Source organism: Ursus arctos, unplaced genomic scaffold (genome assembly GCF_023065955.2).
Source record: "Ursus arctos isolate Adak ecotype North America unplaced genomic scaffold, UrsArc2.0 scaffold_6, whole genome shotgun sequence".
NCBI classification, from domain to species: Eukaryota; Metazoa; Chordata; class Mammalia; order Carnivora; family Ursidae; genus Ursus; species Ursus arctos.
The window spans coordinates 26,861,838-26,875,486 of record NW_026623078.1 but is presented as its reverse complement, the minus strand read 5'-3'; the positions used below and the strand labels follow the sequence as shown (position 1 = coordinate 26,875,486).

At 46.0% G+C, this 13,649-nt stretch overlaps 1 protein-coding gene across 12 annotated transcripts in view; it reads right to left on the bottom strand.

Moving 5' to 3' along the window:
- The window catches only part of SULF1 (sulfatase 1), a 169,473-nt gene that overhangs the window by 18,079 nt on the left and 137,745 nt on the right, over positions 1-13,649 (bottom strand). For 10 of the 12 annotated variants that reach the window (XM_048212461.2, XM_057307730.1, XM_057307735.1 and 7 more), the window contains 6 exons: positions 7,465-7,681; positions 4,810-5,056; positions 2,683-2,779; positions 2,116-2,210; positions 1,528-1,593; positions 478-650 (listed from right to left, as the gene is read on the bottom strand). In XM_048212461.2, coding sequence (XP_048068418.1) covers positions 478-650; positions 1,528-1,593; positions 2,116-2,210; positions 2,683-2,779; positions 4,810-5,056; positions 7,465-7,681 — 895 coding nt within the window. The remainder of the gene's footprint in view (positions 1-477; positions 651-1,527; positions 1,594-2,115; positions 2,211-2,682; positions 2,780-4,809; positions 5,057-7,464; positions 7,682-13,649) is intronic. The other 2 variants (XM_048212462.2, XM_057307732.1) reach the window with 1 other exon arrangement.

The window sequence follows — 13,649 nt, the reverse complement described above, 5'->3', positions numbered from 1 at the left end:
CTAGTCTCAGTAACTGTAGTGTGAGTTGCCGTCTCCCCGCACGGCAGTGGTTAGCAGCAACTCAGATGAGGTGACACGTTGTTCACTGAACTCACCGTGGTCATCATGTCACAATACACAGAAGTCAGGTCATTATGCTGTACACCTTAAACTTATATAGTTCTGTGTGTCAATTATAACTCAATAAAGCTGGGAAAATATTTTTTTATTAAAGATTTTATTTCTTTATCTATTTAGAGAGCGCAAGGCGGGGAGGGGCAGAGGGAGAGGGGGAGAGAGACTCTCAAGCCGACTCTGCGCTGAGTGAGGAGCTCAATGCGGGGCTCGATCTCACGACCCTGGGATCATGATCTGAGCTGAAACCAAGAGTCGACGCTTAACCCACTGTGCCACCCAGGCGCCACAAAACTGGGAAAAATATTTCTTAAACAAAAAAAAAAACCAAAGACACCTAAACCCAAACCACACAATACTTACGGTTCCAGAACGGGGCCGTCTGCCAGTGGTTGTTGTCGTGGGTGAAGCAGGTGAGGCCAGGGAGGCTGCATTCCTCGCCCTTCCTCTGGCGCTTCTTCTCCTTCCTCTCCTTCCTCCTCCTCCGGTTCTCCTTGAAGAGCTGCAGCTTGCTGTCTACTTCTTGAGCACTTTCCCTGTCCCAACAGAGGGACGCGGTCACGATCAGGGAGCACTTTCCCCGTGAAAAATACCACCGTTGTCACGAATCTCGCACAAGAAGGCAGACACACCATAAGAGATGAGTTTTATCTTTCACAGAGGGCCTTGAACTATATAATCAGCAGGAGTGAAGACAAACTCATGAAGTGACAACTCTCTTAGAATTTTACTGAGCCTGAAAGGATCTTCCTTATGTACATGGAAACACTGGTGGAAATGAATGTCAACGTGAATCCATGGATCCCGCCAGCCACAGCAGCATTTGGACAAATGGCTTAACTCCCTGGCGACTCGGTACTCATCAGCCATAAAGTCAATGGTTAGCGGGATATTAGATGACTTGGAAAGAATTTCCTTTTGTTATGATTTTGTTTTTTTCCACAAAGGGCTCAACTTTTGTTGAGGCTCAATACTAAATCCGGTCCACATGCAAATTTTACTGTTATTTTAAAAATATGTACATTTCTCCCAACTTTCAGAACTCAGCACAGTTGCAGACTGTTCTATGGAACACACCAACCTTATCAAGACGGCCCCATTTCCCAATCACTGTCCACAGAAAGCAGTGCATAGAATAAAATCCAGTTACCATCCCACACATGAACAGAAAACACATAGAGAATTAGAGCAGAACTCCTCGTGGCTCCCCCTGAAAGGATTCCAAAAGCATGCCCGTTCTCTTGGCAAGGTATGGGCTTCGTTTTCAACTTCTTGAGCTCTGTGCCCGCCTGGGTGGATCTGCCTGCTTGGAAGCAGCACCACGTGGCACACAGGGCTCCCTTCTATGTCTCAGAAGTGCCCCGTGGACAGTCCTCCACTCCCAGCAAACGCGGAAAACAGAGACTCACTTACTTGAATGGGTGGAGGTGGCTCTTCACCTTCTCTTGCTTTTTTACACCTTTCTCTTTATTATAATAGCTATGGGCAAGAAGATTGAAAAGCTAGTCTCTGTAGTCTCACATTCAATCAGACTGTTCATTTTATTTTATTTTTAAAGATTTTATATATTTATTTGAGAGAGATCATGAGAGAGAGCAGAGCGGGAGGGAGGGGCAGAGGGAGAAGGAGACTCCCCACGGAGGAAGGAGCCTGATGTGGGGCTCAGTCCTGGAACCCCGGGATCATGACCTGAGCCGAAGGCAGACGCTTCACCGACTGAGCCACCCAGGCGCCCCGACAATTCATTTTATAAACAGAAAGCAGAATAGAATGAAACTGGTTACTTTAACTGTCTTAGCTTAATGGGGCTTTTTTACCTTCGGCTTAGGTTTATGACATATTTCATTTGACCTAAAGAGTTTAGGTCATTGCAGTATATGATAACAAATTTATTTACTAAGCTTTCTCTTGGTATAAGAGAGAAACAAGCCCAGCGCTTATCCCCGGAGCTTGTGGAAACACGAGTTTGGACACGAGAGCGCGAGGCAGCCTCACACTCACCTCTGTTTATTACAGGCACACTCCTCCGGCTTTCTCTTTTTTAGGTGTCCTCTCACTTCTCTTAAATTCTTAATTTTGTCTTGCAAGGCTTCAATCTGGAAGACACATATTTGAACAATGACATCTGAAGATCAGAATTTCCTATGCCGAGTGCCCCTCTTTTCACCTTATTTGCTGTGCTCCGTAATCCCAGCTATTCCGCTGAGATGGTCATTAACTTGGAAACAAACTGGGCAGAGTGTGGCTACCGCGATGTTCCTGCTGGTGGACTGTCGATACACGTTAACAGGTGCCTCACTTACGATGGGATCACTTCCTCCCGGAGATTTCAACAGGTCATCGAGCCAATGCCTGCTATTTTATCACACCCTATTTTGCTTTCAGGCAGGATGATCACTACATCCCCAGGGAAAGGTAAATACCTTGCTATGTACACTACGTTTCACGTAATTGTCATTGTAAGAAAAAAATGAAGTGGACACACAGCGAGCCCCACCAGTCACTGAGGGGCTGGCGAGCTGAGTTTGCATTCGGAATACACCTTCCAATCCCACAGCCATGGCTAACCTCTTTATCAATGTATGCTTTGTGGTCCTTCCAGGCTCTGGCCGATTGATACAGTTCTCTCTCACAGTGGATTGTATCATTCGGAAGAATAAAGCACCTGCAAAAACAAACAAACCCAAAACAGTAGAAATAGGTTTATATGCTTGCCTATTTTTTTAAACCCATTAGAAATAGCAAAGGGAACGTAATTATCTTCTAAACTCTTAATTTGAATGCAAGCAGTAGTTTGAAGCTGAGCCATAGACAAGCATACGTGGGAATGTCTCCTGGCCCCCCAGGTGGGGAAAGGATGGTGTCAGAGAGAGACCATCACTAAGATCCCCTTACACAACAACATTCAATATTCACGTCCCCAAGGATAGCTACCACCAGGAAACTCCAGTTTTGAAAGCCTCCTCAACTACTGTAGGAAAAATGGAGGTCTTCACAGTTATACTGGAAGCAAGTTGTCTGATTAAAGAAATGCAGAGTTAGAAGGGGGTTATTTAGGCGCGCCTGGGTGGCTCAGTCATTAACTGGCTGCCTTCGGTTCAGGGCGTGATGCCAGAGTCCTGGGATCGAGCCCCACATCAGGCTCCTCCGCTATGAGCCTGCTTCTTCCTCTCCCACTCCCCCTGCTTGTGTTCCCTCTCTCGCTGGCTGTCTCTCTCTCTGTCAAATAAATAAATAAAATCTTTAAAAAAAAAGGGGGGGTATTTATCCCATTCATTTTGTTACAAAGAGCCTGCCTCAAGCACCCCATTCAGTTTGAAGCAAAGAATCAGCCCTAGGGATAGAGAAAAGTTGGGATAAGGAGTCGATCGATACTGAAAGAGAAACAAATCCTGGTCTAAATCTCCTAGCGCAGAACTCTAACAACTACAGTTGACCTTGGAATGAGACAGGCTGGAACTGCACGGGTTCACTTACAGGCAGATTTTTTTTTTTTTTTGGATAAACAGACCAATACTGTAAACATATTTTCTCTTCCTTATGATTTTTTCTTTTTTTTTTTTTTTTAAGATTTTATTTATTTATTTGACAGAGATAGAGAGAGCCAGCGAGAGAGGGAACACAAGCAGGGGGAGTGGGAGAGGAAGAAGCAGGCTCCCAGCAGAGGAGCCTGATGTGGGGCTCGATCCCATCACGCCGGGATCACGCCCTGAGCCGAAGGCAGACGCCCAACCGCTGTGCCACCCAGGCGCCCCTTCCTTATGATTTTCTTAATAACACTGTTTTCTCTAACTTACTTTGTTGTAAGAATACAGATATGTGTTAATCGACTGTTTATGTTATCGTTAAGGCTTCTGGTCAGCCATAGGCCACTATTAGTTAAGGTTCTGGGGAGTCAAAAGTTATTCATGGGTTTTCAACTGTGGGGGTGGGAAAGGGTCTGTGTGCCCCACCCCTGCCTTTTTCAAGGTGAACTGTACAGGCATGGGAAGACCAGTCCCAAAGATAAAAATCTGCCAGAGCTCAGGATACCACCTCCCCAAAGTGATAGAATGAGAGACATGAGAAGACCTTGCTAATAAATTCAGAAAGAAAATTTTTCTCTATCAAGACAGTAACTGGATTTTGGAAGGAAATGGAGAACAGTTTTGGGGTAATCGTCTCCTTCCCTGTCTCTGTGACTCCTGGGGAGTCACGTGCTCTCTGGGATCTGCCCAGGTTAGTTAGGTGTTTCTGCATCTTACGTCCATTCCCAACACACCCCACCTCTCTGGAAGCTTCTCCAGGACCCGCAGTCCTCCCTCCCTTGGGCTGTGTTTCATTTCTGCAGCTGTGAGTGTGCACCTCTCTGAGCCTCGACAGTGCCGGTGATGGTTTCCACCTGCTCCCGAGGCTCCCGCAAAGGTAACTGCAAGGGCAGAGCTCCGTGCCTGCTAAGTTAGGATGTGATGGAACCACTCTGGCTAAGCTCCCAGCTGATCAGCCTTCATGTGAAACTGAACCCAAAGCATGTGTCCACACGTACGACTGTTGGGACTCCCCCTTGTTTCCTTAAACCCCAGTGGTTTTGTGGGCCAGCCTCCGGACCCTGTACGGCCGAGAGATATCACTGTTTATAAAGCAGCAAAACAGTGATAATGGGGAGGGGGGGATGACTGGGAACTCAGCCCCCATGAACACCTAAAGCCTTCCTACTTGTGAGTCACTCGGACGGTGGTGGGCAGGCCCAGGGCATTGTCTCTGTCTGCCAGCATCGCGTCCCCGTCGCCGGCAGCCTGGGGACCTCCGGGCCCCCCGTGGCCTTCATCATGGCGCTTGGCAATATTTCTCGGTCGCAACACTTGCAATTCCTCTTCTTCCAGGTTTATGTCATAGATTTCGCCTTCAAATTCGACTGACAAGGAACGTGTTTGCCGGGTATGGACAAATCTGGGCTTGTACTCTGGAAATAAGGGAAGACACATGAATACGGATGTCTGGGTGTAGTTTAGGAGGGAGGAAAGGCACCGCCTGGCTCAGCATTCTGGGAAGGGCAAGCAGTTCATACTGGGTTGTTGAGGGGCCTCGGGGAGCTGCGCGCAGCCCGCTGGGATCCACGTCGGGAGGGCTGGGCTCTTGTCTGGGCCTGGGCGCTGCATAGCAGCACAGTGGACGGCGTGGTCCTCGGGACCCCAGCCCTTCCTCCCTCCAGTGAGGGGGTACGTCTGGGGGACCCCTAAGTTCCTTTGCACTCACGGCAGGCTGTGAACTTCCACATCGCGTTTTCAATGTGGACTGCTAAGGATAAAGCTATATTCCCAATCATGGTATTAATCATAATACTGACTATCATTGACTGGGCTTTTCCTATGTACTATTCAGCTCATCCTTATCTCTAATCCACAATCTTGGAAGACCTGTATTATTATAATAAATCTTTATATTAAAAAAACTTATTAGATTTTCAGAACAGGCTCATAAATTTGGTGTGGTGATTCTTAAGGATGGGAAAACTGAAGCTCTGAATGCTACCTACATTTCGCAATGTTATGGAGCCAACAGCTGTGGGACCTAGGACCCTAATCTACCAGATTCTAAAGGCTACAGTCTTTCCACAACATGGGCCGCTTTTTCAAAAGGGTAAGTGCTCTCGACACCTATTTGTACAAAAAATAGAGAAAAATTAAATTTTGCAAATACTTTCTATCAGCCAGCTGACTTTTAACACCTGGCAGATGGAGGGCAATGCCAGGGGGAGGCCAGCATGTTTTCTGGTCACCGTAGACCACGGTCAAGGCTCATAGTGTGTAGACAAGAGCTTTAATGTGCAAACCTCGGCCCCTCCTTATCAGATGCACTTTGGCTCTGAGGGGGCATACTCACGGGGCCTCCTTTCTCCAGCCTGCTGCTAAAATAGGAAGAAGGGGAGCACCCAGGCCGTGGGATCAGAATCATGCTCGCCATGGGATCCTGCTGTGATCCAGAGGAGGAAACGCCTCTGTAACAGTCAGCGGGCCACTGAGTCTGCTCAAGAGCAACTCCTGCCCTCAGATATGTGAGATATGACGTGCCTTGAAAGAGAGGCCCCAGACATCTCCAGTTTGTGTGCAACGTTGAACAAAATCCGTGTTTACGGTCACTGCTGTGGAGTGACATCTAACCTCCGGGGACAGAAGAGGCTGCCCCTTCCTCCAAGTCCAACACGCTAAGCAGCTTCCGTTAAGGGACAGTGTCAGGAATCTTTGTCCTTTTCTGGATTTCCATTCGATATCTTTGTGTGAGTGGCATTTTCTCTCAGGGAAGAAAAAAAAATCTCCCAATCATTCTCAGCCTTTGGGTTCTGGATTCCTTTGATTGTGTTGAAAGTTACGGACATCCAAAAATGTGCACATACACAGAATAGACTTATCATTTTGGATAAAATGTTAGAAGGCTCATAATCTCTTAAAGTCCATCAGTGGAGTCCAAGATAAAAAAGCCAGTGCTAAGAGCTTTTACTGTTCTAGAGATTGATTTGATTTCCTAATTTACAACGTGGGGGGCACCTGGCTGACTCAGTCAGTCAAGCGTGCGACTCCTGATCCTGGGTTTGTGAGTTCAAACCCCACGTTGTGTGTACAGCCTACTTAAAAAAAAAAAAAAATAACACAGAAAATGTGTTTTACTCATTTCCAAACCAGTATAGAAAAGAATTGCCACAGAAATGAGTCACTTTTCCTATTCTGCCACTAGATGGCACCAGACTCTCATTCTTTTACGGAAAGTGCCACACCGGGTTTTCACATCTGTAAAATCATAGGAATTTTATAGTTAACCTGATAGAGTTTTTATAAAGAAAATGCTAGGCAGTGCTTTTCACACTGAATTTGGCTAGTTTCACCCTTCTAGTCAACCATAACTAAAAAAAAATACTGTCCTACCACAGATGCATCTTTAAAAAAAGTATTTATACTTTTCTTATTAGTTTAATACATAAGCAATGAAACCTCGAATTTTAATTTTCCTTTTTTTTTTTTTAAAGCAGCTCAAGGCAGACAAATCAGGACATTAGCATTCACGTAAAATAAAACTGACCTAAACTATACCCTCTGCCTCTAACCACACCTGTTACCCCTTCATAGCTCTTTCACCTGTGTGTATAGTTTGGTGCTTTTACCGAATATATTTTCAGTCTATGCTTAAGTTCAAATGTCCACAAACCCCAAATTTCAACTTAGCTTTGCTCTTTTAAACAACTTAGCTTTGTTCTTTTCGTGCTAAGCCTATGCATAGATAAGATCTCAAATGTAGAAGGAGCAAGCCTTTTGTCTCCCTGTTGTGCATTCGCAAAGCACTCTGCCGTCCATTGAGAGGGTCCCTGCGCAAGCTTACTCGGGGTCCCCTGGTTTCTCAGGAACTGCCTTTGACTCTTCCTCTGGCTTCTGCCCGTGCGGTAACCCGGCTCTCCGCAACTGCATTCTTTGTCCTTGTCGGTGAAGCCGCGAGAGTAGAGGTTGCGCGTGCTCTGCCGGACCGTGAGCAGGTCACCGGATCCTTTACACTTGTGAATTCGAAGCTTGCCAGATGTGTCCTCGATGCACTGCCACTTCTGCAAAAGCCAACGCGAAAGCGGGTTACCCATCCCGCTCCAGGTGTTTTTTATTAAGGACTGCTGCCTTAGGTTTTGGAAGCCCGGGACCCCGCCACCCCGCCGCACGTCAGGAGAGCCGAGGAAGCAAGGCAAGCTTTTATCTGACCCTGCCTAAGTCGACCCCCGGTTCCTTGAGCTCTTTCTTTCACTGCAGGCAATTGCAGATGACAACGAAATCATTGGAAATCAGAACCACCTCCATGACACTAGAGCCCAAAATTGATCTATAAATCTCCAGTACCCAGACTAAACAGAGTCTTTGAATGAAACATGTAAAAGCCCTTAATTCACCAAGCCACAGAGCACAGCTGTCAGGGCTGTTTTTGCCAGACCCCTGTTTCTCTGGAAAAACACACTTGGCTGCTTTGTTCTCTGCACCCTCCCAACCCCCCAGTTTCTGCCTCAACCCGGGGAAGAGTGGCACATGAGGAAGACAGACATGAGTTTAACCGGAGTCTACCACTGAGCAGGCCAGCTTTCGCAAGCCCCAGGCATTGGCCAACGTGTCAGGTTTTCTCTGTGCCTCTTCTTGGCCTTCTGTGGACCCTGCACACCCAACAGAACGAGCTGCTCGGGAGGGGACATCGTTCACCTTCCCAAGAGATGAGCACGGGGGGAGCTGGCCCCGGGGTTTTCTCCTTCGAGCCTTCTGCCAAGCCCCCTGCACACACTGCAGGCTCAATTCTAGAGCAATCGGACCCAGCATTGAGCTTCAGTGTCCCTCTCACTCCCTGCCCGTGCTTCTCGAATAGCAAACGGAATGAAATAAGAACACTTCACCTTGGGGGCATTTCATGGGATCCTCCGTATCTTACTGAAAGACCTAATAACCTTCCTCTTCCTTTTTCTCTTCCCCTCAATCGCTCCCTCAAATGGTAGTTTGGGAAGAACACTGATCTGGATTTGAAGTCTACCATGGTTGTTACAGCATGCTATCGTGTAGTGTTAGCAAATTTTTGTCTTTTGTTTTCCTTCCTTATATGACTATCACCTGTATACAATTACTGATACTTTTCTTAAAATGGACACATTTCTAAACAATGGCCAAAGCAACGGTACCTGTAAAATTATGTATTTGTTGTGCCAGTTACATATTTTCAGTAAGAAAAAATCATCGAATAAAAGATGGTTTTCCCTGCACCACATAAAATAATCTCAACACTCCCCACCCGTTGTACCTATACCCTACTTTGGGTTACATTTTAATCTCAAAGTGACCTCATGCAAGGTAAAGTTTAGTCAAGGGTCCCAGGTGTCTTGGTGAGCAGACAAGCGACACTCGTGTACAAAACGGGGTGAAACTCTTCACAGTGGACCGAGGTGCAGAGTCTTGGCTTACTTTCTCTTACTGGAGCCATATGCCCTCCGTAAGTGTTGAATTATCAGAGCTGCCTTGCGCCTCTGCCATAGAGTTCCCGCATCCCCGGTTCATGGGGCTTGTTCTGTGATCCTGCGTTAGCCCCCACACGCTCTTGGTGCTATTGCATTGGTTAGGTTACAACGTTCTTTTGTGGCTTGACCAGCATATCTTGGATGTCCATCACCTCCATCCAGAGAAGCAGGCTCTAGAGACAAGGCAACTAACTCTATTCACAAAGCCATGAAAAGGCAACACAGACAAGAATAGTTGAGGACTCACTAAGTTAGAGATGATTTAACTAAAAAAAAAAAGAAAAAAAGTAAAGTCCACTTGATTAGGCCCTGGTGAGTTATGTGAGCTCAGTGGTTCCCACACACGGCTGGGCACTGGGAGTTTCTGAAGCTCTCCTGGTGATTTTAATGTGCAGTTGGTGTTAAGAACAACTGCTTTCGATTTGCAACTGGTTGCTGGACCTTGTTGCAGCTGGAACCCATGGCAGGGGCAAAAGAGATATGTTTAGGTCTAGGTAGTTCAGATGGATAAGTGTTTGAGAGGGATGTGTGCCTATTGGGGCGCGGGTATGCAAAGGAAGCTGTGTCTAGAAATGTCCTGATGTAATCAGGTCAGAAGATGACTCCAGCTGAACAGAGGAACATTACCAGCTGGACTCTACAGGCAGGACTATGTGCTCTCTGTAAGAGTAACCAATTTTCCTTACTTTCTCTCCACAGTTAGCTGACAAGTGAGAGAACTTAGGCTTTGTAAAGGTTGACCAGACAGCTGTGTGTGGCCTGCTCCATGGTTCTGCCATTCAACGTGGAGCCCAGTGGTTTTCGAGCCTGGGTTTGTAGCACTTCCAGACATGTCCCATTAGCTTGAGGAGATGCCATGAAATTCACAAAAAGAGTTCTCAGAAACTGATATACAACTCCGTTGAGAAATAACTATATGTTATATGGAATTTCTGCTGACGAGAAGTGTCAGCAAAATAATCCATAACCTTTTATAGGTCCAAAAAGTTTGGGAATTCGTGCTTGAGTGTCATTCTAGATCTGTATTTGTCCTAAATCCAAATGCTTTAAGACCTGTCCATCTGTCTGGGTAATCTCTAACTCACACCTTCAAAAACTAAGAGTTCACTACTTAACGTCTATGGTAGCAAAAGAAGTAGCCAGTGGATCCACAGTTCACAGCCTACTAGCATAAGAAGTACTCTATTTTCTACGAGAGAAAAAATATGGTTAATGTTACTCTTGAAAAATAATGGCCTTGTGTCTTTTTTGGCTCAAATTTATTTCAATTCTAGTACAAACATTAATTTTTTAAAACACATAACTACAGTGAAAACCTTCCTTAGTTTTATAACCACAATGCATTAAAAAAAATTCTTTTTGCGGGGGGGGGGGGGCTGGAATTGCTGAGGGTACAGGTAGATTCTTCTAGAACAGAAAGCGTAGGCAGAATTTTTAGCGATTTGGTCTATTTGGAATCCAACCTGCATTTTCCCATTAGCCAAGTTTGTTGCTAATGTCCTATGGGGCAGAGATGAAGGGAAGTGGTGTTTCTTTCCTGAAGAGATGAATTCAACCAAACCTGAGATCTGGCACCATCCCGGGCACTGATGAGGTATCTCACAAGTCAGATATGCATATAGATATGAATGCATTCGTGCGCACACATGTGTACCCACATATACTAGATGCACACATACGCTATGCACATGCTCATATAAAACAAGAGCCACCGAGAAAAATGCCAGTGATCTTCTATCCCGTGGACCCTTTGAACAAGCCACAGACCCTATTAGATAGAGTAATTAGCTAGCGGCTTTGAAAATCTTCTTAGGGCAAGCATACTAGGAGTTTTAATGAAACGTAACTACCACACATTGGCCGCAGTCATTTTGGGGTTCGATATCATGACAATTTTTATGGCTGAGCAATAAAACCTCGAGGTCACTGCAACTACAATGGTCACCTTACTTAGAGAGTTGATCAAGGGAGGTGAAGGAAGAGAGCTTTCGGGAAACTGCTCTGAAACTCATGCTACCAGGCACTTACATGCTCAGAAGAAAGGGAGGACATGACTTGGCATTGCAGAAGGAGCTGCGGCAATGAGATAGGAGCCCGGACTCGGGAGGCATCTGCTCATGGGCCACGGGGTCAGCCTCTGAACTGCGCTTTGGGACACACACGCCCGCGCCGAGACGCAGATAGCCCACCGGCTCCCTCTTATCTACTCTCTTGAAGTTTATCAGTACATCGGTTAACTGCTGGATCGCCTGTCTCCATCTTCCCTGACCACTTGCCCCTACTGTAAATTCCTTTGCCACTTCGTGGGACATCATCCCAGTTTTCCTCCTGCTTCTCTGACTCCATCTGTACCAATCACTTCACATACGTTCATTCCACAACGATTTCTGCACACATTCGGCGAGAGAGGGGCTCGGTAAAACTATTTAACTAATGTTGTAGGTTATTATGATTTCGTTTTAGCCTTTCCAACCACACTGGAATTTGGAACTGAAGGCAAGGACCACGTCTCATACTCCTGAATTTTTCCCTGAGGTTAGCTTAGCATCAAATCACTCTCTTTATTAATTACGTCTTAAAGGTTTTGCTTGATTATATATACTTATATGCAAATAACACGTGATGAGGAAGAGAAGGCCGGCTCTTTTGACACAAGGATTCGTGTGTGCAGCTCGTTTGGCGGAATCGAACCTAATGAGAAATAGGACGAATGCAAACAATTCCCTTCAACACCATCTTTATCACTATCATTATCACCATCTGTGGAAGTCTTCCTTGAGGCCAGGTACTGGTTTAGAGCCCTTTATGTAAGTTAGTCCACATAATCATCACTACAACCCACCGTGCTACCATAATCCATTTATCAGAGTAGGACTCCTAGTGGTGAATATCACCTGTATTCCTCCCGAGACTTGAGAACGGCATTTTATATCCCTATTGATGTGGCTCAGTGGCAAAAGTCTGGACTTTCAAGCTAGAAAAGTCTGGATTTGAATATCAGCTTTCTCACATCACTATGTGTCCTTGAGCAAGTCCGCTCTACAGTCGGAGCTTCGTCAGTACTAGAACTCATTCATGAGCAGGGAGAACTCAGTACATGGTAGGCACTCAACAAAGGCGGTTCTTCTCCTTCTCCTTCTCCTTCTCCTTCTGCTTCTCCTTCTGCTTCTCCTTCTCCTTCTCCTTCTGCTTCTCCTTCTGCTTCTCCTTCTCCTTCTCCTTCTGCTTCTCCTTCTGCTTCTCCTTCTGCTTCTCCTTCTCCTTCTGCTTCTCCTTCTCCTTCTCCTTCTGCTTCTCCTTCTGCTTCTCCTTCTCCTTCTCCTTCTGCTTCTCCTTCTGCTTCTCCTTCTCCTTCTGCTTCTCCTTCTCCTTCTGCTTCTCCTTCTCCTTCTGCTTCTCCTTCTGCTTCTCCTTCTGCTTCTCCTTCTCCTTCTGCTTCTCCTTCTGCTTCTCCTTCTCCTTCTGCTTCTCCTTCTCCTTCTGCTTCTCCTTCTCCTTCTCCTTCTGCTTCTCCTTCTCCTTCTGCTTCTCCTTCTGCTTCTCCTTCTCCTTCTGCTTCTCCTTCTGCTTCTCCTTCTGCTTCTGCTTCTCCTTCTCCTTCTCCTTCTGCTTCTCCTTCTGCTTCTCCTTCTCCTTCTGCTTCTGCTTCTCCTTCTGCTTCTCCTTCTCCTTCTGCTTCTCCTTCTCCTTCTCCTTCTGCTTCTCCTTCTCCCTCTCCTTCTCCTTCTCCTTCTGCTTCTGCTTCTCCTTCTGCTTCTCCTTCTCCTTCTGCTTCTCCTTCTCCTTCTGCTTCTGCTTCTGCTTCTCCTTCTGCTTCTGCTTCTCCTTCTCCTTCTCCTTCTGCTTCTGCTTCTCCTTCTGCTTCTCCTTCTGCTTCTGCTTCTCCTTCTGCTTCTCCTTCTGCTTCTGCTTCTCCTTCTCCTTCTGCTTCTCCTTCTCCTTCTGCTTCTCCTTCTCCTTCTGCTTCTCCTTCTGCTTCTCCTTCTCCTTCTGCTTCTGCTTCTCCTTCTCCTTCTGCTTCTCCTTCTCCTTCTCCTTCTGCTTCTCCTTCTCCTTCTGCTTCTCCTTCTCCTTCTGCTTCTCCTTCTCCTTCTGCTTCTCCTTCTCCTTCTCCTTCTGCTTCTCCTTCTGCTTCCCCTTCTCCTTCTCCTTCTCCTTCTTCTTGTTATTATTATTATTCCACAACCCCCTCCAAAACTGAAGTTAAGTTTATTACTTAATTTGGTCTTATGCAAACTTAGCGAGAGGTAGCCATTTTTAATGGAAGTAAGTGTTGGGTTAGGATGTGAAGACCTCCATTTTCATTTTGTTTTGCTGCTAACTCTACGGCCTCGAGCAAATTACAGAATCTCTTTGTTCTTCCAGATGCCGCATATGGTAAAAGAATACTTGCTCCTCCTGGCCTCAAGGATATGTCATGTGAATAAACAGTTGAATGTTTTTGGAGTTCTGAAAAAAAGATACACTATATAAATCCAGACCAATACTATTATAATTGACCTTTAACAATGGTTATCCAATCCTTGGGCAAGTT